This window comes from Cyanistes caeruleus, chromosome 28 (assembly GCF_971803275.1).
Source record: "Cyanistes caeruleus chromosome 28, bCyaCae1.hap1.1, whole genome shotgun sequence".
Taxonomy (NCBI): Eukaryota; Metazoa; Chordata; class Aves; order Passeriformes; family Paridae; genus Cyanistes; species Cyanistes caeruleus.
Genome location: NC_141728.1, coordinates 48,108 through 70,995, shown reverse-complemented (window position 1 = coordinate 70,995; position 22,888 = coordinate 48,108). Strand labels below are relative to the sequence as shown.

General features: G+C 55.8%; 2 protein-coding genes across 3 annotated transcripts; one reads left to right on the top strand and one right to left on the bottom strand.

Moving 5' to 3' along the window:
- Positions 1-1,441: 1,441 nt before the first annotated feature.
- Positions 1,442-18,875, top strand: ATP1A3 (ATPase Na+/K+ transporting subunit alpha 3). Of its 2 annotated transcripts, none has more exons than XM_086864877.1 (23): positions 1,442-1,643; positions 6,048-6,131; positions 6,419-6,478; positions 7,075-7,278; positions 8,026-8,139; positions 8,602-8,736; positions 9,101-9,218; positions 9,845-10,113; positions 10,826-11,024; positions 11,292-11,401; positions 11,719-11,853; positions 12,218-12,410; positions 13,200-13,375; positions 13,644-13,780; positions 14,100-14,250; positions 14,580-14,748; positions 15,119-15,273; positions 15,679-15,802; positions 16,067-16,212; positions 16,483-16,613; positions 17,334-17,435; positions 17,878-17,969; positions 18,281-18,875. In XM_086864877.1, exons 1-23 carry the CDS (start codon positions 1,638-1,640, stop codon positions 18,307-18,309), a joined length of 3,039 nt encoding a protein of 1,012 aa, XP_086721003.1. In that variant the 5' UTR covers positions 1,442-1,637; the 3' UTR covers positions 18,310-18,875. The 2 variants fall into 2 exon arrangements, with proteins under 2 accessions (XP_086721003.1, XP_086721002.1); XM_086864876.1 differs by having other exon boundaries at positions 1,483-1,643; positions 6,009-6,131.
- Positions 18,324-22,713, bottom strand: RABAC1 (Rab acceptor 1). Its single transcript, XM_086864878.1, has 6 exons — positions 22,660-22,713; positions 22,097-22,186; positions 21,328-21,525; positions 20,495-20,592; positions 19,939-20,040; positions 18,324-19,432 (listed from the first exon to the last, which is right to left on the bottom strand). The coding sequence occupies exons 2-6, from the start codon at positions 22,168-22,170 to the stop codon at positions 19,344-19,346; spliced, it is 561 nt and encodes a 186-aa protein (XP_086721004.1). The 5' UTR covers positions 22,171-22,186; positions 22,660-22,713; the 3' UTR covers positions 18,324-19,343.
- Between the last annotated feature and the right edge of the window lie 175 nt (positions 22,714-22,888).

Here is a 22,888-nt window from a genome sequence, read left to right as displayed (position 1 = left end):
CCCAAAAACAGCGGGGGCGGGGTGATGTCATGAACCCCTAATTGGGGAGGGGGGCCGCAATTCGGGGTGGGGGGGGTTCGGTGTTAATTTGGGGTCGCTATTAATTAATTTGGGGTCGCTATTAATTAATTTGGGGAGGGGGATCGCTCACTGGGGGGGGGGCGCGCCTCAATTTGGGGGTGCCCCGGGTTGGGGGGGGTGGGGCTTAATTTGGGGGGGTAACCCCTGATTTGGGGGGGGGGGGTTTGTCCCGATTCCAGACCCTCCCCAGTTTTCCCGCCATTTCCCGGGAATTTTCCCGGGATTTCTCCCCGATTTCCCAGGAATTATCCCCAAATTTTCCCGGGATTTTTCCCCCGATTTTCCCGGGATTTTTTTCCCAATTTTCCCAGGAATTATCCCAAATTTTCCCGGGATTTTTCCCCACTTTTCCCGCCATCCCCCCCCCCCCCAATTTCCCGCCCTCCCACTCCCCGGGGGGGGTCCCCAATCCCCGCCCCCCCCCCGGTGCCGCATCCCAAGGTCACCCCAAGCCCCGGGGGGGGGGGCGGGGGGGTCGCGGTCCCCAAGGCCCCGTTGCCAAGGCCCCCCCCGTTGCCATGGCAACGCCGTTGCCCCGGAGACGGCGCGAGGATGCTGCAGGGAAACGGGGGGGGCGCTCATTAAGGATTAATTAGCGGGGGTTAATTGCGGTGGGGGGGGGTTTGCTACCCAGTTTTTGAGGGGAGGGGTCGCGGCCGCATTGCGGTGAGGGGGGGAGGGGTCTTAATTACGGGAGAGGTTAATTAATTGGGGGGGGGACACCGCATTGCGGGAGAGGGGGGGAGGGGGGGTCTGATGGGGGGGGGTCTCGCCTGATTTTGGGGAGGGGGGGGCGCGTTGCGGAGGGGGAGGGGCCGCATTGCAGTGGGGGCTGCGCCAAGAGCGGGGGAGGGGGGGTTAATTTAAACCATTAATTGGGGGGGTGTTTTAATTAAAATCGTTAATTTGGGTTTAATTTAAATCATTAATTTGGGGGGGGTTTAATTTAAATCATTAATTTGGGGGGGTTAAATCATTAATTTGGGTTTAATTTAAATCATTATTGGGGGGGTTTATTTTAAATAATTAAACGGGTTTTATTTAAATCATTCATTTGGGTGAACTTAAATCATTAATCCAGGTTAATTAAAATCATTAATTGGGGGGGGTCGCCCCTCAGTGAGACGTGGGGGGAGGGGCGGGGGACACAAACCGCCGCCCCCCCCCTTTTTTTTTTTTTTTTTTTAATTTTTTATTTTTTTATCCCAATCTGGAACCCCCCCGAATTTTCCAACCCCCATCCCCCCCCCCCATCATTTCGGATCCGCAGTAAAAGGGGCGTGGCCTGGCGGGGGGGGGTGGGGGGGGCAGGAACGGCGCGCTCCGATTGGCTGAGCCCTGCCCCCCCCACCCCAGCCCAGGCGGAGGCTCCCGCGCCCCCCGCCCCAGAAGCGCCGCAGCCGCCGCCGGCTCCGCTCCCGCTCCTCTTCCTCTCCCAGGAACCGGGGACCCCCCCCCTCCCCTCCCCAAAAACCCGGGGACACCCCCCCAACCCCCCCAAATCCCCCTCCCCTCCAAACCCGTCCCGGCGGAGCGGCCCCCCCAGAGCTGCAGCCATGGGGGTAGGTGGGGGGAAATGGGGAGGGGGAGAGGGCGGGGGAGGGACGGGGGAGAGGGGCGGGAGGGGTCGGGATGAGCGGGAGAGGGTCTGGAAGGGATCAGGATGAGTGTGAGAGGGTCGGGAGGGGATGAGGATGAGTGTGAGAGGGTCGGGAGGGGATGAGGATGAGTGTGAGAGGGTCGGGACAGGATCAGGATGAGTGTGAGAGGGTCGGGATGAGCGTGAGAGGGTCGGGATGGGGTGAGAGGGTCGGGACAGGATGAGGATGAGCGTGGAAGGGTCTGGAAAGGATGAGGATGAGCGTGAGAGGGTCGCGAGGGGAGTGAGAGGGTCGGGATGAGCGTGAGAGGGTCGGGACAGGATGAGGATGAGCGTGGAAGGGTCTGGAAAGGATGAGGATGAGCGTGAGAGGGTCGCGAGGGGAGTGAGAGGGTCGGGATGAGCGTGAGAGGGTCGGGACAGGATGAGGATGAGCGTGAGAGGGTTTGAGGGGGTCGGGATGAGCGTGAGAGGGTCGGGAGGGGTCGCGACAGGATCAGGATGAGCGCGAGAGGTTCGGGATGAGCGTGGAAGGGTCTGGAAGGGATGAGGATGAGTGTGCAAGGTCCAGGATGAGAGTGGAAGGATCTGGAAGGGCTCGGGATGAGTGTGGAAGGGTCTGGAAAGGATGAAGATGAGTGTGAGAGGGTCGGGAGGGGGTGAGAGGGTCGGGATGAGCGTGAGAGGGTCTGGAAAGGATGAAGATGAGTGTGAGAGGGTCGGGATGGGAGTGAGAGGGTCGGGATGAGCGTGGAAGGGTCTGGAAGGGATGAGGATGAGTGTGCAAGGTCCAGGATGAGAGTGGAAGGATCTGGAAGGGCTCGGGATGAGCGTGCGAGGGTTTGGGGCGGTCGGGATGGGTGTGCAAGGATCGGGGTGGGTGTGCAAGGATCGGGGTGGGTGTGCAAGGATCGGGATGGGTGTACGAGGATCAGGGTGGGTGTGCAAGGATCGGGGTGGGTGTGCAAGGATCGGGGTGGGTGTGCGAGGATGGGGTGGGTGTGCGAGGATGGGGTGGGTGTGCGAGGCGCCGGCGCGCTGCTGCAGGGGCGTGCAAGGGACGGGCGTGGAAGGTGCTGGAAAAGAGCGCGCCAAGGGTGGGGCGGGCGTGCAAGGGCCGGGTGTGCCCAGGTGTCCCCAGGTGTCCCCAGGTGTCCTGAGGTGTCCCCCAGGTGTCCCCAGGTGTCCTGAGGTGTCCCCCAGGTGTCCCCAGGTATCCCCAGGTATCCCCAGGTGTCCCCAGGTGTCCCCCAAGTGTGCTCAGGTGTGCTCAGGTGTGCTCAGGTGTCCCCCAGGTATCCCCAGGTATCCCCAGGTGTCCCCAGGTGTCCCCCAGGTGTCCCTCAGGTGTGCCCCAGGTATCCCCAGGTGTCCCCAGGTATCCCCAGGTGTCCCCAGGTGTCCCCAGGTGTGCCCAGGTGTGCCCAGGTGTCCCCAGGTGTGCCAGGGACACTCTCAGGGACATCCCGGGCCCCTCCCCACCCCCACCCCCGGCCGTGCTGAGGCTCCTGCGTCACCCAGGCCGCACACGAGCGTGTCACGAGTGTCCCCAAGTGTGTCACGAGTGTCCCCAAGTGTGTCCCGAGTGTCCCCTGCCTGTCCCGACTGTCCCTGGGTGTGTCCCGAGTGTCCCCAAGTGTGTCCCGAGTGTCCCCAAGTGTGTCATGAGTGTCCCCAAGTGTGTCCTGAGTGTCCCTGGGTGTGTCACGAGTGTCCCCGAGCGTGTCACGAGTGTCCCCTGCGTGTCCTGAGTGTCCCTGGGTGTGTCACAAGTGTCCCTGGGTGTGTCACGAGTGTCCCCGAGCGTGTCACGAGCGTGTTACAATTGTCTCCTGAGCGTGTCACGCTGGTCACGACTGTCCTCTGTGTGTCCCCTGAGTGTGTCACGAGTGTCCCCCGCGTGTCACCAGTGTCCCCGAGTGTCCCCTGAGTGTGTCACGAGTGTCCCCCGCGTGTCACTGCCACCTCGGCCCCGTGCCAGCAGCGCCGCCGGGCCCTGCAAATCCCGATGTCCTTGAGGTCCCAAATCCCGATGGCCCCGTGTCCCCAAATCCTGATGTCCCCAAATCCTGATGTCCCCAGTTCCCAATGTCCCCAAATCCCAGTGTCCCCAAATCCCAATGTCCCCAGTTCCCAATGTCCCCAAATCCCAGTGTCCCCAAATCCCAATGTCCCCAGTTCCCGATGTCCCCGTGTCCCCAACCCAGTGTCCCCAGATCCCGCTGTCCCCGTGTCCCCATCCCAATGTCCCCAGTTCCCGATGTCCCCGTGTCCCCATCCCAGTGTCCCCAGATCCCGCTGTCCCCGTGTCCTTGTCCCTGCGCCATCGCCGCTGCCAGGCCTGGAGCTCCGTGTCCCCGATGTCCCCAAATCCCGATATTTCCGAATCCCGGTGTCCCCAGCCCCCTGTCCCCATCCCAGCGTCCCCATCCCGGTGTAAATCCCGATGTCCTGGAGCCTCGGGACGTGCAAATCCCGATGTCCCCAAACGTGTCCTTGTCCCCGCGCCTGCGGCCTGGCAGGGCCTGGAGGCCTGGTGTCCCCAGATCCTGATATCCCCAAATCCCGATGTCCCCGTGTCCCCAAATCCTGGGGTCCCCAGATCCTGATATCCCCAAATCCCAATGTCCCCAAATCCCGATGTCCCCAAATCCCGATGTCCCCAAATCCCGGTGTCCCCAAACGTGTCCTTGTCCCCGCGCCTGCGGCCTGGCAGGGCCTGGAGGCCTGGTGTCCCCAGATTGCGGTGGAAATCCCGATGTCCCTGTGTCCCCAAATCCTGGTGTTCCCAAATCCCGATGTCCCTAAACGTGTCCTTGTCCCTGCGGCCTGGCAGGGCCTGGAGGCCTGGTGTCCCCAGATCCCGATATTCCCAGATCCCGATATTCCCAGATCCCGATGTCCCTGTGTCCCCAAATCCCGCTGTCCCCAGATCCCGATGTCCCCAAATCCCGATGTCCCCAAATCCCAATGTCCCCAAATCCCGATGTCCCCAAATCCCGACGTTCCCAGATCCCGCTGTCCCCAAATCCTGATATTCCCAAATCCCGCTGTCCCCCTGTCCCCGTGTCTGTCCCCACCCCTGGAAATTCAGGAACACCCCGTAAAAAACAGGGAAATCCACCCAAAAAATTGGGAAAAACCTCACGGAAAACCAGGAAACCCCTAAAAACAGGGAAATCCACCCCCCAAAAAAACCGGGAGAATCCCCAAAAATCGGGAATTTCCCCCCAAAATCGGGAATTGTCATGAAAATCGGGAATTTCCCCCAAAATCGGGAATTTCCTCCCCAAAATCGGGAATTTCCCCCCCAAAATCGGGACTCGACCCCCGCCCCCCCCCCCCAATTTCGGGGTCCCCTCCCCCCCCAGGTGAATTCCCCTCAAAGGCCCCTCCCCCTCCCCCTCCCCCCCCCCGGTTTTCCCACGGGGCCCCTCCCCCCCCCGCGGATTAACGGGGAGCAGATGGCGGTGGGGGAGGGGCGGGGGGGTGGAAACCCCCAAATCCCCCCCGGGCCGGGTGGGGGAGGGGCGGGGGGAGGGGAATTTCTGGGAATTTTTGTGGGAATTTCTGGGAATTCCGGGGGGGATTTGGGGGGGATTCTGGGGGTTTTGGGGTCATTTCCGTGCCGGCTTTTGTATTTTGGGGTCATTTCTGTCATTTTGGGGTCATTTCTGTGCCATTTTGGGGTGATTTCTGTCATTTTGGGGTCATTTCTGCAATTTTGGGGCCATTTCTCTGCTTTTGGGGTCATTTCTGTGCCATTTTTGGTGGCTTTGGGGTCATTTCTGTCATTTTGGGGTCATTTCTGTGCTTTTTTGGTGGCTTTGGGGTCATTTCTGTGCGTTTTTGGGGTAATTTCTGTGCTTTTGGGGTCATTTCTGCCATTTTGGGTTCATTTCTGGTTTTGGTGCCTTTTGGGTCATTTCTGTGCCATTTTTGGTGGCTTTGGGGTAATTTCTGTAATTTTGGGGTCATTTCTCTGCATTTTTGGGCTGTTTTCTGACATTTTGGGGTCATTTCTGTGCGTTTTTGGTGCCTTTTGGGTCATTTCTCTGCGTTTTGGGGCCATTTCTGTCATTTTGGCGCCATTTCTGTGCGTTTTTGGGGTGATTTCTGTCATTTTGGGGTCATTTCTGTGCGTTTTGGGGTGATTTCTGCCAATTTTGGGTCATTTCTCTGCGTTTTTGGTGCCGTTTCCGCTCCGCTCTCTCCGGGTTTATTGTTGGTTTTTTTTTGGGGGGGGGTTTCTCCTTTCGGGGGCTGCGGGGTCGCCCGGGGGGGGTCGTGGGGGGTCTGGGGGACCCCCAGTAACGACCCCCCCCAGTTCGGCGGCTCCGACAGCTACCGCGTGGCCACCACGCAGGACAAGGGGGGCGACAAGGAGTCCCCCAAAAAGGGCAAGAGCAAGACCCGGGACCTCGATGACCTCAAGAAGGAGGTGGCCATGGTGAGTGGGGGAGGGGGTCTGGGGGGGTTTTGGGGTGAAATCAGGGGGTTTGGGGGGTTTGGGGTGAAATGAGGGGATTTGGGGGGGGTTTGGGGGGGTTTTGGGGGTGAAATGAGGGGATTTGGGGGATTTGGGGGGATTTGGGGTGAAATCAGGGGATTTGGGGGGGAATTTTCAAGGATTTTGGGATTTTCGGGAGCCCGGTCGGGTCCGGGATTTTTGGGGAGGGGTCCTGGAATATTTGGGGAGGGGTCCCGGAATTTTGGGCTCCTCTCCCCCCACCCCAGACCGAGCACAAGATGTCGATCGAGGAGGTCTGCAGGAAATACAACACCGACTGCGTCCAGGTAAGAGTTTTTTTAGGGAAAAATCCAGGAGATTTTGGGAATCCCGGGAATTTCGGGAATTCCAGGAATTCCTGGCCGCCCCCCACCCTCTTTTTCCATCCTTTTGGGAGCTTTTCTTGCTGGTTTTGGGGCGTTTTTAGGTCGCTTTCCCTTCGTTTTTCACCGTTTCTTCGCGGAATTTCCGCGGAATTTTTGCAGAATTTTTGCGGAATTTCCTCGGAATTTCCGCGGAATTTCCGCGGAATTTTTGTGGAATTTTCACGGAATTTCCGCAGAATTTTTGTGGAATTTTTGAGGAATTTTTGCGGAATTTTTGCAAAATTTCTGCGGAATTTTCGTGGAATTTCAGCGGAATTTTCGTGGAATTTTTGCGGAATTTTAGCAGAATTTCCGTGGAATTTTTGCGGAATTTCCACGGAATTTCTGTGTAATTTTCGCGGAATTTTTGCGGAATTTTTGCGGAATTTCTGCGGAATTTCCACGGAATTTCCGCAGAATTTTTGCGGAATTTTCGTGGAATTTCCGGGGAATCTCCTCGTAATTTCGGGGAAATCCCGGATTCCCGCCAATCCCGGGATTCTTTTCCCCCTCTGCAGGGTCTGACCCACAGCAAGGCCCAGGAGATCCTGGCCCGGGACGGTCCCAACGCGCTGACGCCCCCTCCCACCACCCCCGAGTGGGTCAAGTTCTGCCGGCAGCTCTTCGGGGGCTTCTCCATCCTGCTCTGGATCGGCGCCATCCTCTGCTTCCTGGCCTACGGCATCCAGGCGGGAACCGAGGACGAACCTTCCAACGACAACGTGAGAGCCCCGCCAAAACGAAACGCATTTTGGGGGGTTTGGGGGATTTTTTTGGATTTTTTGCTGTTTTTTTTTAATTTTTGGGGGGATTTTTTGGGGGTTTTTCGGGGTTTTTTTAAAATTTTTTGGTTTTTTAGGGGTTTTCTTATTTTTAGAGGATTTTTTGGGGGGTTTTTTTGGTTTTTTTTTAATTTTGGGGGGGATTTTTTTTTATTTTTTTCAGGGTTTTTTTGGTTTTTTTTATTTTTGGGGGCTTTTTTTTTTTTCGGGGTTTTTTTATTTTGGGGGATTTTTTGGGTTTTTTTCGGGGTTTATTTTTATTTTTTCGGGGTTTTTTAGGGGGATTTTTGGGGGAGGTTTTCGGGTTTTTTTATTTTTGGGGGATTTTTTTTGGTTTTTTCGGGGTTTTTTATTTTTTCGGGTTTTTGGGGGTTTTTTCAGGGTTCTTTCGGTTTTTTTTAATTTTGGGGATTTTTTTCGCTTTTGGTGTGGTTTTTTTGGATTTTTTTGGATTTTTTAAATTTTTTTGTTGTTTTGGGATTTTTTTTGGAGCCTATTTGGATTTTTTTTATTTTTGAGATTTTTGTGCTGATTTTTTGGGGGATTTTTCTGAGATTTTGGGGCGATTTTTTTGACCTTTAAAAAGCGTCAAAACGTGAATTTCGGGTGGAGGTTCGGAGTTTTTTTTGGGGGGGTAAAAAGACCCCAAAAATGACCCCGAATCCCGATTTTTTTGGGGTCCCCCAGCTGTACCTGGGCATCGTTTTGGCCGCCGTCGTCATCATCACCGGCTGCTTCTCCTACTACCAGGAGGCCAAGAGCTCCAAAATCATGGAATCCTTCAAAAATATGGTGCCCCAGGTGGGATTCGGGAAATTCGGGAATTTTGGGGAATTTTGGGGAATTTTTGGGAATTTTTGGGGGAATTTTTGGGGAATTTTCGGGGATTTTTGGTGAATTTTGGTGAATTTTTGGGGAATTTTTGGGTGAAAACTTTGGCGAAAAATTGAGGTTTTTTGGAAGAAAATTTCCCAGGGTTTGGGGAAAGATTTTCCCCCGGAATTTTTGGGGTGATTTCCCAGGATTCCGGGGAGAATTTTTCCCGGGATTTCTGGGTCCTTTTCCCAATTTTGGGCTGAAAAGGGGAAATTTGGAAGGTTTGGGGGGCGGATTTTGAGATCTGGGGCTGCGTAAGCTGAATTTTTTTGGGGGGGGTTGGGGTGGAAAATGTGAATTTTGGGGGTTTTTGGGGGGGTTTTGGGGGTTTCCGAGGTGGGGAATTTTGGGGATTGGGTGGATTTTGGGATTTTTTGGGAATTGCAGCAAGCCCTGGTGATCCGGGAGGGGGAGAAGATGCAGGTGAACGCCGAGGAGGTCGTGGTTGGGGACCTGGTGGAGGTGAAGGGCGGCGACCGAGTCCCGGCCGACCTCAGGATCATCTCGGCCCACGGCTGCAAGGTGAGCCCCGAAATCCTGGGAAACAGCCCCAAAAATCCCGGGAAATCAGCCCAAAAAATCCTGGGAAATCAGCCCCAAAAATCCCGGGAAACAGCCCCAAAAAATCCTGGGAAAATCACCCCAAAAGTCCCAGGAAAATTGTCCCTGAAATCCCGGGAAATCACCCCAAAAAATGCCGGGAAATCACCCCAAAAATCCCAGGAAAGTCTTCCCCAAATTCCCAGGAAATTTTCCCCCAAAAGCTCCAGAATTTCCCCCAAACCCCCCGAATTTCCCCAAAACCCCCCGAATTCCCCCCAAAACCCCCCAAATTCCCCCCAAACCCCCCGAATTCCCCCCAAACCCCCCGAATTTCCCCGCCCAGGTGGACAACTCCTCTCTGACGGGCGAGTCGGAGCCGCAGACGCGCTCGCCCGACTGCACCCACGACAACCCCCTGGAGACGCGGAACATCACCTTCTTCTCCACCAACTGCGTCGAGGGTGAGCCCCCAAACCCCGCAGGGACCCCCAAACCTCGGGGCCCGGGGAGCCCCAAAACCCCCGCGAAAGGCGGTTTTTGGGCGGAAAAATGCCGATTTTTTGGCCCCAAAGAAGCTGAAAGGCGGCTCAGGACGGCTCGGGAATTTGGGGAGGGGTCCCCGGAATTTTAGGGGTCGCTCAAGGGATGGGGGAGCCCCAGGTTTCCCCCCGTTTTTTGTTATTTTTTCAGCATTTTTTCAGTTTTTCCCCATTTTTCCCCATTCTCTCCCCATTTCTCCCCATTTTTAACCCTTTCCCCCCATTTTTAACCCTTTCTCCCCATTCTCTCCCCATTTTTCCCCATTTCTCCCTGTTTTTCCCCATTATCTCCCCATTTTTAACCCTTTCTCCCCATTTTTAACCATTTTCTCCCCATTTTTTATCCTTTCTCCCCTTCCCCCCCCATTTTTAACCCTTTCTCCCCATTTCTCCCCATTTTCTCCCCATTTTTAAACATTTTTTCCCATTTTCCCGCTTTTTTAAACCGTTTTTTCCCCATTCTCTCCCCATTTCTCCCCATTTCTCCCCATTTTTAACCCTTTCCCCCCATTTTTCCCCCATTCCCCCCGTCCCCCCGGCCCGTCCAGGCACGGCCCGCGGCGTGGTGATCGCCACGGGCGACCGGACGGTGATGGGGCGCATCGCCACGCTGGCCTCGGGGCTGGAGGTGGGCAAGACGCCGATCGCCGTGGAGATCGAGCACTTCATCCAGCTCATCACCGGCGTGGCCGTCTTCCTCGGCATCTCCTTCTTCATCCTCTCCCTCATCCTGGGCTACACCTGGCTGGAGGCCGTCATCTTCCTCATCGGCATCATCGTGGCCAACGTGCCCGAGGGGCTGCTGGCCACCGTCACGGTGAGAGGGGCACGGCGGGGATATGGGGGGTTTGGGGTGGGAAATGGGGGTTTTGGGGAAAAATGGGGTGAGAAATGGGGGTTTTAGGGGTTAAAAATGGATATTTTAGGGGTGAAAAATGGGGATTTTAGGAGTGAAAAATGGGGATTTTAGGAGTGAAAATATGGAGATTTTAGGGGTGAGAAATGGGGATTTTGGGGGTGAAAAATGGGGATTTTAGGGGTGAAAAATGGGGGTTTTGGGGGTGAAAAATAGGGGTTTTGGGGGTGAAAAATGGGGATTTTAGGGGTGAAAAATGGGGATTTTGGGGGTGGGAAATGGGGGTTTTGGGGGTGAGAAATGGGGATTTTAGGGGTTGAAAGGAGTTCCAGGAGGGACTGGGATGGACTGGGATGGACTGGGATGGACTGGGAAAGAAACTGGTGACATCGGAGGGCGATTTTTGGGGGAATTTTCCTGGGATTTTGAGGGAATTTTCTTCTGATTTTTGGGGTAAATTTCCAGGGATTTTTGGGGTAAATCTCCCAGGATTTTGTGTAATTTTTCGGGGATTTTTGGGGTAAATTTCCCAGGATTTTGTGTAATTTTTCGGGGATTTTTGGAGCAAACCTCCCAGCATCTTTAAGGATTTTTCCCGTGATTTCTGAGCCAAACCCTGGTGGGTTTTGCGGGGCTCCCCGAAGCCCCCAGACCCATTTGGGCCCCTCCCCAGGTGTGCCTGACGCTGACGGCCAAGCGCATGGCGCGCAAGAACTGCCTGGTGAAGAACCTGGAGGCCGTGGAGACGCTGGGCTCCACCTCCACCATCTGCTCCGACAAGACCGGCACCCTCACCCAGAACCGCATGACCGTGGCACACATGTGGTTCGACAACCAGATCCACGAGGCCGACACCACCGAGGACCAGTCCGGTGAGGGAGGGGGGACTGGGAGCCACTGGGAGCCACTGGGAGCTGCTGGGAGCTGCTGGGAGAAGAGGGGAAGGCGGATGGGAATTTTGGGGAGTTCTGGGGGGGATTTGGGGGCATTTTGTGTCTGGGAACTTCACCAAACTGGTCCAAACTGGTCCAGCCTGGTGCAAACCGGTCCAGACCAGTCCAAACTGGTCCAGACCGGTCCAAACCGGTCCAAACTGGTCCGAACTGGCGGGTTCTGACCCATTTTTTTCTTCTCCCCAGGCACCGCCTTCGACAAGAGCTCGCCCACCTGGGTGGCGCTGAGCCACATCGCGGGGCTCTGCAACCGCGCCGTGTTCAAGGGGGGCCAGGAAAACGTCCCCATCCTCAAGGTGGGGGTCGGGAGTTTTGGGGGGAATTTTTGGGAATTTTTGGGGGATTTTTTGGGAATTTTTGGGAGTTTTGGGGGATTTTTTTGGAATTTTTTTGGAATTTTTAGGGGAATTTTTTGGGAATTTTTGGGAGTTTTGGGGATTTTTGGGGGATTTTTTGGGATTTTGGGGCTGTTCCCGGCGGGATTTTTGGGGTCAGAAGGGCAGATTTTGGGGCTGTTCCCGGCGGGATTTTTGGGGTCAGAAGGGCGGATTTTGGGGCTGTTCCCAGCGGGATTTTTGGGGTCAGAAGGGCGGATTTTGGGGTGTTCCCGCAGCGGGACGTGGCCGGCGACGCCTCGGAGTCGGCGCTGCTGAAATGCATCGAGCTCTCCTCGGGCTCCGTCAAGGTGATGCGGGAGAGGAACAAGAAAGTGGCCGAGATCCCCTTCAACTCCACCAACAAGTACCAGGTGCGGCCCCGAAATCCGCGGGGAACCCGGGAAATCCCGAGGGGATCCCCCAAAAATTCCCCCAAAAAAATCCCCAAAAAAAATCCCCCCAAAAATCCCCAAAAAATCCCCCAAAAATCCCCCCAAAAAATGCCCCAAAAATCCCCCAAAAATCCCAAAAAAATGCCCAAAAAATGCCAAAAAATTGCAAAAAAATCCCCCCAAAAATGCCCAAAAAATCCCCCAAAAATCCCCCCAAAAATCACCCAAAAATCCCCAAAAAATCCCCAAAAAATCCCCCCAAAAATGCCAAAAAAATCCCTGAAATAATCCCCCAAAAATCCCCAAAAATCCCCCAAATCCCGTTTTTTTTTGGGAATCTCAGCTCTCCATCCACGAGACCGAGGATCCCAACGACAACCGCTACCTGCTGGTGATGAAGGGCGCTCCCGAGCGCATCCTGGACCGCTGCTCCACCATCCTGCTGCAGGGCAAGGAGCAGCCGCTGGATGAGGAGATGAAGGAAGCGTTCCAGAACGCCTACCTGGAGCTGGGCGGGCTCGGGGAGAGGGTGCTGGGTGAGCTTTGACGAGAGATTTGGGGGTTTGGGGGATTTTTTGGGATTTTTTGGGATTTTTTTGGGAATTTTTTTGGGAATTTTTTTGGAGTTTTTTGGGAATTTTTGAGGGTTTTTTTAAATTTTTTTTTTATTTTGGGGCGATTTTTTCTTATTTTTTTGGATTTTTTGGGGGAATTTTTTTTGAGTTTTTGGGGAATTTTGGGGGTTTTTTTGGGATTTTTTATGATTTTTATTTGGTTTTTTTTATTTTTGGGAGTTTATTGGGGGATTTTTTTTTGCTCTTTTGGGGATTTTTTAATTTTTATTTGGTTTTTTTTTTTTATTTTGGGAGGATTTTTTCTTATTTTTTGTGGATTTTTTAGGGAACATTTTGGGAGTTTTTGGGGGGATTTTTTTTGGTTTTTTTGGGGTGATTTTGGGACTGATTTTGGGGTGATTTTGGGACTGATTTTGGGGTTTTTTTGGGGTGATTTTGGGCTGATTTTGGGACTGATTTATGGTGATTTTGGGGCTATTTTGGGCTGATTTTGGGACTGATTTTGGGGTGATTTTGAGCTGATTTTGGGACTGATTTTTGGGCTGATTTTGGGCTGATTTTGAGACTGATTTTGGGGTGATTTTGGGCTGATTTTGGGACTCATTTTGGGGTGATTTTGGGACTCATTTTAGGACGGATTTTGGGCTGATTTTGGGGTGATTTTGGGCTGATTTTGGGGATATTTTGGGCTGATTTTGAGACTGATTTCGGGGTGATTCTGGGGGTCTCACCCCCGCCTGACCCCCGCAGGTTTTTGCCACTTTTACCTGCCGGAGGAGCAGTACCCCAAAGGTTTCGCCTTCGACTGCGACGACGTCAACTTCGCCACCGACAACCTTTGCTTCGTGGGGCTGATGTCCATGATCGACCCGCCCCGCGCCGCCGTGCCCGACGCCGTGGGCAAATGCCGCAGTGCCGGCATCAAGGTGCCGCCCCCGGGACCCCCGGATCCCCCCCGAGACCCCCCCGGGCCCCAAAAACCCTTCCTGCATTTCCTGGGATTTTCCTTGGTGGTTTCCTCTGCTCAAATCTGCCACAAATCTGCCACAAATCCCCCCAAATCCCCCCAAATCCCCCCAAATCTGCCCCAAATCCCCCCAAAATCCTCCTCAGGACCCCCCTGTTTCCCCCCAGACCAGGGGGTGACCCCAGATCCCCCCGACCCCTCCTCAACCCTGCGGGCCCCCTCCCCAGGTGATCATGGTGACCGGGGACCACCCCATCACGGCCAAGGCCATCGCCAAAGGCGTCGGGATCATCTCCGAGGGCAACGAGACCGTGGAGGACATCGCGGCCCGGCTCAACATCCCCGTCAGCCAGGTGAACCCCAGGTGAGCCCAGGTCAGCTCAGGTGAGTCCAGGTGAGCTCAGGTGAACCCCAGGTGAACCCCAGGTGAGTCCAGGTGAGCTCAGGTGAGCTCAGGTGAACCCCAGGTGAGTCCAGGTGAGCTCAGGTCAGCTCAGGTGAACCCCAGGTGAGCCTCAGATCAGTCAGGGGAACCCCAGGTGAGTCCAGGTGGGCCAGGACTGGTGTTTCAGAGCCACTTTTGGGGTTTCAGAGCCACTTTTGGGGTTTCAGAGCCGTTTTTGGGGTTTCAGAGCTGTTTTTGGGGTCTCCCGTTGCCGATCCCGGGGTTTTTGGGGTTCCAGGGACGCCAAGGCCTGCGTGATCCACGGCACGGACCTGAAGGACATGAGCTCGGAGCAGATCGACGAGATCCTGCAGAACCACACCGAGATCGTCTTCGCACGCACCTCCCCCCAGCAGAAGCTCATCATCGTCGAGGGCTGCCAGAGACAGGTGGGGGGCACCCCAAAACCGGACCGGGGACCCCAAAACCGGCCCTGGGACCCCCAGAATGGCCCCAAAACCAGCCCCGGGACCCCCAGAATGGCCATGGGACCCCAAAACTGGCTCCGGGACCCCCAAAATCCCAAAGCCCTGCCCAGGACCCCAAAACCAACCCCAATGTCCCCCATGTCCCCAACACCCCAAACGTCCCCAGCTCCACCCAATGTCCCAAATCCCCCCCAAACCCCCCAAAACCCTCCCAAAACCCCCCGAAATCCCCCAAAATCCCCCAAACCCCCCCAAATCCCCCCCAAACCCAACCCCCCCGGTGTCCCCAGGGCGCCATCGTGGCGGTGACGGGTGACGGCGTCAACGACTCGCCGGCGCTGAAGAAAGCCGACATCGGCGTGGCCATGGGCATCGCCGGCTCTGACGTCTCCAAGCAGGCGGCCGACATGATCCTGCTGGACGACAACTTCGCCTCCATCGTCACCGGCGTGGAGGAGGGTGAGGGACACCTGGGGACACCTGGGGACACCTGGGGACACCTGGGGACACACCTGGGGACACCTGGGGACACCTGAACACACCTGGGGACACACCTGGGGACACCTGGGGACATGGGGACACACCTGGGGGAGCGCGGCCGACACGATCCTGCTGGACAACTTCGCCTCCATCATCACCGGCATCGAGGAGGGTCCGCACGGGGGGTTTTGGGTGAAATCGAGGGGTTTTGGGGTGAAATTGGGGGGGTTTGGGGTGAAATCAGGGGTTTTGAGGTGGAAACGGGGGGTTTTGGTGTGAAATTGGGGGGGTTTGGGATGAAATATGGGGTTTTGGGGATGTCGGTGACGCTGCGTGTCCCCCCCGGCAGGGAGGTTGATTTTTGATAACCTGAAGAAGTCGATCGCCTACACCCTGACCAGCAACATCCCCGAGATCACCCCATTCCTGCTCTTCATCATGGCCAACATCCCGCTGCCCCTGGGCACCATCACCATCCTCTGCATCGACCTGGGCACCGACATGGTGAGAAACCGCCCCAAAAACCCCAAAATCCACCCCAAATCCATCCCAGAAACCCCCAAATCCACCCCAAATCCATCCCAAAAACCCCAAACCCACCCCAAATCCATCCCAGAAACCCCAAACCCACCCCAAATCCATCCCACAACCCCCAAACCCGCCCCAAAACCCCAAAACCCACCCCAGAACCCCAAAATCTACCCCAAATCCACCTCAAATCCACCCCAAAAACCCCCAAACCCACCCCAAAACCCCAACCCCACCCCAGACACCCCCTGACCCCCCAAACCCCGTTTGCCTCGACCCCGTAACTCCCCTGAGCCCCCCATAAAAGCCCCCGAAACCTCCCCTCCCCCACCCCCCGATGTTTTTTGGGGACCCCCAACCCCGGTTTTTGGGGCGGGGCAGGTCCCGGCCATCTCGCTGGCCTACGAGGCGGCCGAGAGCGACATCATGAAACGGCAACCACGCAACCCCCGCTCCGACAAGCTGGTCAACGAGCGGCTCATCAGCATGGCCTACGGCCAGATCGGTCAGTGGTCACTCGGGGTCACTCAGGGGTCACTCGGGTCACTCGGGTCACTCAGGGTCACTCAGGGGTCACTCAGGGTCACTCAGGGGTCACTCAGGGTCATCACACGGTCAGATTGGTGTGGGGGGTCCTGGGGGACCCCATTGGCTCCCCTTTGCTCCCCTTGACTCTGATTGGCTCCCATCGACTCCCCTTGACTCTGATTGGCTCCCGTCGGCTCCGGTTGGCTCCCATTGGCCGCCGACCCCCCCGTTTTTCCCGCAGGGATGATCCAGGCTCTGGGCGGGTTCTTCGCCTACTTCGTGATCCTGGCGGAGAACGGCTTCCTGCCCTCCTGCCTGGTGGGGATCCGGCTGCGCTGGGACGACCGCACCATCAACGACCTGGAGGACTCCTACGGCCAGCAGTGGGTGCGTCCCCAAAAAAAACGGGGGGCCCCAGAAAACCGGGGGTCTCCAAAAAAAATGGGGGTCCCAAAAAACCGGGGGTCTCCAAAAAAAACCGGGGTGCCCAAAAAATTGTGGATGATTTGGGGAGGGGTCTCTGATCCCGGGGATGATTTGGGGAGGGGTCTCTGATCCCGGGGGATGATTTGAGACCGGGGATGATTTGGGGAGGGGTCTCTGATCCCGGGGATGATGATTTGGGGAGGGGTCTCTGAGCGGCAGCCCCCTCCCCAGACGTACGAGCAGCGCAAGGTGGTGGAGTTCACGTGCCACACCGCGTTCTTCGTCAGCATCGTGGTGGTGCAGTGGGCGGATCTGATCATCTGCAAGACCCGCCGCAACTCCGTCTTCCAGCAGGGCATGAAGTGAGGGAAACACCCCAAAAACACCCCAAAACACCCCAAAAGCACCCCAAAACACCCCAAAAACACCCCAAAACCAACCCAAAACACCCCAAAAACACCCCAAAATCACCCCAAGACCCACCGCAACTCCGTCCTCCAGCAGGGCATGAAGTGAGGGAAACACCCCAAAAACACCCCAAAACACCCCAAAATCACCCAAAATCACCCCAAAACACCCCAAAAACACCCCAAAACACCCCCAAAACACCCAAAAACACCCCAAAAACACCCCAAAAACACCCCAAAACACCCCTAAATCACCCCAAAACCCCAGGAAAAATCCCAGAATTCCCAGGAAAAATCCCAGAATTCCCAGGGAAAATCCCCAAATTCCCATGGAAAATCCCAAAAATCCGGGAGGAATGAGGCTCCAAAATCCCGCTGGGATCCCTCACCCCCCCACCCCCCCCCTCCAAATCAGCCCCTTCGGATTTGGGGGGCGGGGAGGGAATTTTAGGGATAAATTTCCCAAAATCCCCCAAAAACCTCCCCCAAAAAAAAAATCCCGGGAATCTCCCCCGAGACCCAACAGAGCTCCCCAAAATCCGATTTTAAGGACACGACAAAATCCCTGAATTCCCCAATTCCCGGAGGGTTTTTTGGTTTTTTAGGAATTCCTAAAAATTCCCCATTTTTTGGGGTCTCTGAGGGATTTTTGGGTTTTTTTCTGTTTTTTTCCAGGAATAAAATCCTGATTTTCGGGCTTTTCGAGGAGACGGCGCTGGCGGCGTTCCTGTCCTACTGCCCCGGCATGGACGTGGCGCTGCGCATGTACCCCCTGAAGTGAGACCCAAAAACACCCCCAAAACGCGCGGGGGGACCCCAAAATCTGGGGGAACTTTGGGGGGATTTTTTTGGAATTTTGGAGGAATTTTTTGGGAATTTTGGGGGAATTTTGGGGGATTTTGGGGGGATTTTTTGGGAATTTTGGGGGATTTTGGGGGGATTTTGGGTGGAATTTTGAGAGAATTTTGGGGGGATTTTGGGGGGATTTTTTTTGAATTTTTTTTGAATTTTGGGGGGAATTTTGGGGGGATTTTGGGGGGATTTTTTGGGAATTTTGGGGCGGCATTTTGGGGGGGATTTCGAAGGGATTTTGAGGGATTTTTGGGTGATTTTCAGGCGGTTTTTGACCGTTTTTCTGGGGTTTTTTGGCGTTTTTGGGGGGCGCCGCCCCCCGGGCCCCCCCCCGCTGACGCCCCCTCCCCAAATTTCCCGGTTCCAGGCCCAGCTGGTGGTTCTGCGCCTTCCCCTACAGCTTCCTCATCTTCGTCTACGACGAGATCCGCAAACTCATCCTGCGCCGCAACCCCGGCGGTGCGCCCGGATTCGGGGGGATTCGGGGGATTCGGGGGGATTCGTGGGGATTTGGGGTTAGGGTTTGGGGAGATTCGGGGGGATTTGGGAGGGATTTGGGGGGGATTTGGGGAGATTTGGGGGGATTTGGGGAGATTTGGTTTGGGGGGGATTTGGGGGGATTTTGTGGGGAATTTTGGGAGGAATTTTGGGGGAATTTTGGGAGGAATTTGGAGGAAATTTGGGGGAATTTTGTGGGGAATTTGGGGATGGGAATTCTCTGGGAATTTTGGTTCCACTCTCACCTTTTCCCCCCCATTTTTTTTTTCCAGGTTGGGTGGAAAAAGAAACCTACTACTGACCCCTCCCCCACCCCCCAAAATCCCACGGGACCTCCCCCCAAAAAAACACCAGACCCCCCCAAAATTCCAATTTTTTCCTTTCCCAAAAAAATCCCTTTTTTTTCCCAAAAAATCCCTTTTTTTTTCCCAAAAATTCCCTTTTTTTTTCCCCCCCAATAAAAAATTCCCTTTTCCCCCCCAAAAAATCCCGGGATTTTGGGAGGGGGAGGGGTCGCACTGGGGATATTTTGGGGGGAGGGGTCTCCCCCCTCCTCGTCCCTCCCCCACCCCGCGTGAAAAAAAACGGGAAAAAAAAAAGGGAAAAACGGGAAAAAAAACCGGGAAAAAACGGGAAAAAAACCGGGAAAAAACGGGAAAAAGGAGAAGAAAAAAAAATGGAATTTTCCACCCCTCCCCCACCCCCAGCGCGGGAAAAATAAAATAAAAAATAAAAAAAAATTTCCCCCCCCCCCCCCAAAAAAAAAATTCCCAAAAAATGGAAAAACAACAAAAAAAAAACCCGGGAAAAAGAAAAAAAAAAATTGGGAAAAAGCCGGGAATTTCCCAAATAAAGCAGAAATCGGAATCCGAGTGGATTTTTTGGGGAAAACGGGAATTTATTGCATGGGGGGGGAGGGGAGAGTTCGGGGGGGTTTTGGGGGGATTTGGGGGGATTTGGGGGGATTTTGGGGATATTTTGGGGATATTTTGGGAATATTTCGGGGATATTTTGGGATATTTTGGGATTATTTTGGGGCTATTTCAAGGATATTTTTCTGATATTTTTTGTATAATTGGGGTAATTTTGGGTTAATTTTGGGATATTTTGGGGGGTATTTTGGGGATATTTTGGGAATATTTTTGGGGATATTTTGGGATATTTGGGTATATTTTGGGGATATTTTGAGATATCTTGGGGATATTTTGGGATATTTCAGGGGGATATTTCGGGGGGTATTTTGGGGATATTTTGGGATATTTTGGGGGATATTTTGGGATATTTTTGGGGATATTTTTGGGGGGTATTTTGGGGATATTTTGGGATATTTGGGGGTCAGACGGGCTCCATCTGCAGCTCGGGGCTCTCGGGGGGCTCCGGTTGCCGAAACGCCGCGTGGGACCCCAAAAACACCAGAGCAGCCCCTGGGGGGGGGGGGGCGTCAGGGGGGGACCCCCGAATTGGGGACCCCCCCCAAAAAACCTCCCCCGACACCGCGGGGGGGGCGGGGGGGGTTTGGCGGGTCCCGGGGGGGATTTGAGGGGTCCCGGAGGGGATTTGAGGGGTCCCGGGGGGGTTTGGGGGGTCCTGGGGGGGTTTGGGGGATCCCAGGGGGGGTTTGGGGGGGTCCTGGGGGGGATTTGAGGGGTCCCAGGGGGGGTTTGGGGTCGGGATTTTTTGGGGGGGATTTTGGAGGTCCCGGGGGTATTTTGGGGGGGGTCCCGGGGATATTTTGGGGGGTCCCGGGGTTATTTTGGGGGGGTCCCGGGGAGGTTTTGGGGGGGTCCCGGGGGTGTTTCGGAGGTTCCCGGGGATATTTTGGGGGGGTCCCGGGGTTATTTTGGGGGGGTCCCGGGGTTATTTTGGGGGGGGTCTCGGGGGTATTTTGGGGGGGTCCCGGGGGTGTTTCGGGGGGTCCCGGGGGTCTCACCCAGCACCCAGAAGACGGCAGCCCCCGCCCCCGCCAGCCAGAAGAGCGGCAGCGAAACCCCCCCGGCCACGCCCAGCTGGTGGGCCGGGCCCAGCTCCCGGCCTGGGGGGACCAGTACAAACCAGTATGAACCAGTATGAACCGGTGTGAACCAGTATAAACCAGTACAAACCAGTATGAACCAGTATGAACCGGTGTGAACCAGTATAAACCAGTACAAACCAGTATGAACCCGTTCCCAACCCAGTCCCCAACCCACTCCCTTCCAGTGGCTCCCAGTTTGTCCCAGTTTGTCCCAGTCCCTCCCAGTCCATCCCAGTCCCTCCCAGTCCATCCCAGTCTCACCCAGTATCACCAGTGCCCCCTCCCAGTTCCCTCTCAGTCTATCCCAGTCCATCCCAGTCCATCCCAATCCCTCCCAGTCCCTCCCAGTATCACCAGTGCCCCCTCCCAGTCCCATCCCAGTTCCCTCCCAGTCTCACCCAGTATCACCAGTGGCGCCTCCCAGTCCATCCCCGTCCATCCCAGTCCCATCCCAGTTCCCTCCCAGTCTCACCCAGTATCACCAGTGGCGCCTCCCGGGCCCGGAGCCGAACGGCGACCGCGGCCCCGACAAAAACCCCAAGAGCGACCAAGAGCAGCGGGGACGTGAGCCTGGGGAAACTGGGATTAACTGGGGAAACTGGGATTAACTGGGAGGGACTGGGACGGACTGGGATTAACTGGGACGTGAGCCTGGGGAAACTGGGATGGACTGGGATGGGCTGGGAGGGACTGGGATGGACTGGGACGTGAGCCTGGGGAAACTCGGATTAACTGGGGAAACTGGGATTAACTGGGATGGACTGGGATTAACTGGGACGGACTGGGATGGACTGGGAGGGACTGGGATGGACTGGGATGGGCTGGGAGGGACTGGGATGGACTGGGATGAATTGGGAGGAAGAGGAGCGGGAAAACCTCAGGAACTGCATCCCGCGAAAACCCCAGAACCGCCTGGAAATGCCCCCAAAAAAAACCCCAAAATCCCCCCCAGAATTCCCGGAATTCCGGGATTTCCCAGAATTCCAGGATTTCCCTCACAGGCAGTTCGGGAACGGGATCAGGGAATTCCTTGGGAATAACCCTCCCAAAAAAACCCCAAATCCCCCCAAAATGCCCCAAAAAGGCCCCCAGAATGCCGGGATTTTTCCGGAATTCCCGGAATTCCAGGATTTCCCTCACAGGCAGTACAGGACCAGCCCCAGGAACAGGATCAGGGAATTCCTCGGGAATAACCCTCCCCAAAATCCCCTAAAAAACCCCCAAAAATCCCCCAAAATGCCCCAAAAAGGCCCCCAGAATGCCGGGATTTTTCTGGAATTCCCGGAATTCCAGGATTTCCCTCACAGGCAGTACAGGACCAGCCCCAGGAACAGGATCAGGTAGTTGCTCTGGAATCTCTCCGCGTTGTGCCCCAGCCTCCGGCAGAGCTCCCCGAAATCCCGGGGGACCCCGAAGCGCCGCTGGTCCAGGAAGGACCCCCAGGGCCGGACCCCTCCCCAAATTTCCTCCAGACGCTGCCGGACCCAGCCGGGGGGGGACAGCCTGGAAAAGGAGGGGGGGGAAGGTTCAGGGAAACCCGAAATTCCACCCAAAAATCCCGCCCGGAATTCCCCGGAAATCCCAGGCCCTGAAAACGCCCCAAATCCCACCCAAAATTACCCAAATTCCACCCGAAATGACCCCAATCCCACTCGAAATGTCCCAAATTCCACCCGAAATGACCCAAAGCCCACCCGAAATGCCCCAAATCCCACCCGAAATGCCCCAAATCCCACCCAAAATTACCCAAATTCCACCCGAAATGACCCAAATCCCACTCAAAATGTCCCAAATTCCACCCGAAATGACCCAAATCCCACCCGAAATGACCCAAATCCCACCCGAAATGTCCCAAATTCCACCCGAAATGACCCAAATCCCACCCGAAATGCCCCAAATCCCACCCGAAATGACCCAAATCCCACCCGAAATCCTCCCAAATCCCCCTGAGACCCCCCCAAATCCCCCCAAAATTCCCCCAAATCCCCCCGAGACCATCCCAAATCACCCCAAAATCTCCCCCCGGGCCCCCCCAAATCCCCCTGAGCCCCCCCAAAGCCCCCGCCCCCCTCACCTGCCCAGCCCCCCCCGGGGGTCGCTCTCGGGGTTGAACAGGAGCTCCTGGGGAAGGGGCTTGGGCTCGGCCATGGGGGATCCGGGGGGTCTGGGGAGAGTTCGGGGGGTTACGGGGGAATTTGGGGGGGTCTGGGGCAGAATTCGGGGAGAATTTGGGGAATTTGGGGAAATCGGGGGGGTCTAGGGGATTTTGGAGAGGATTTTTGGGGAAATTCCGGTGATTTTGGGGTCCCGGGGAGGATTTTTGGGGAAATTCCGGGGATTTGGGGGTCCCGGGGAGGATTTTTGGGGAAATTCCGGGGATTTTGGGGTCCCGGGAAGGATTTTTGGGGCCGTTCCGGGGATTTTGGGGTCCCGGGGAGGATTTTTGGGGCCGTTCCGGGGATTTTGGGGTCGCGGGGAGGATTTTTGGGGCCGTTCAGGGGATTTTAGGGTCCCGGGGAGGATTTTTGGGGGAATTCCGGGGATTTTGGGGTCCCGGGGAGGATTTTTGGGGCCGTTCCGGTGATTTTGGGGGGTCCCCCCGCCCCCGTTTCCATGGAAACCGCGCCCCCCCCTCACCTGGGGCCGGAACCGCGGGAACGCGTGGCAGGGGGCGGGGCTGCGTGATGACGTAATGGTAGGCGGAGACCTAGCCTTATATGCTTTAAGGGGCGGGGCTTCGCGCTTTTATGATAATCACCGCTTAGTGGGCGGGGCCAAACCCTTATATGGGTTTAAAGGCGTGGCCATAAACATAAATAGAATTATGGGCGTGGTCACATCCTTATGTGGATATGGGCGTGGCTAG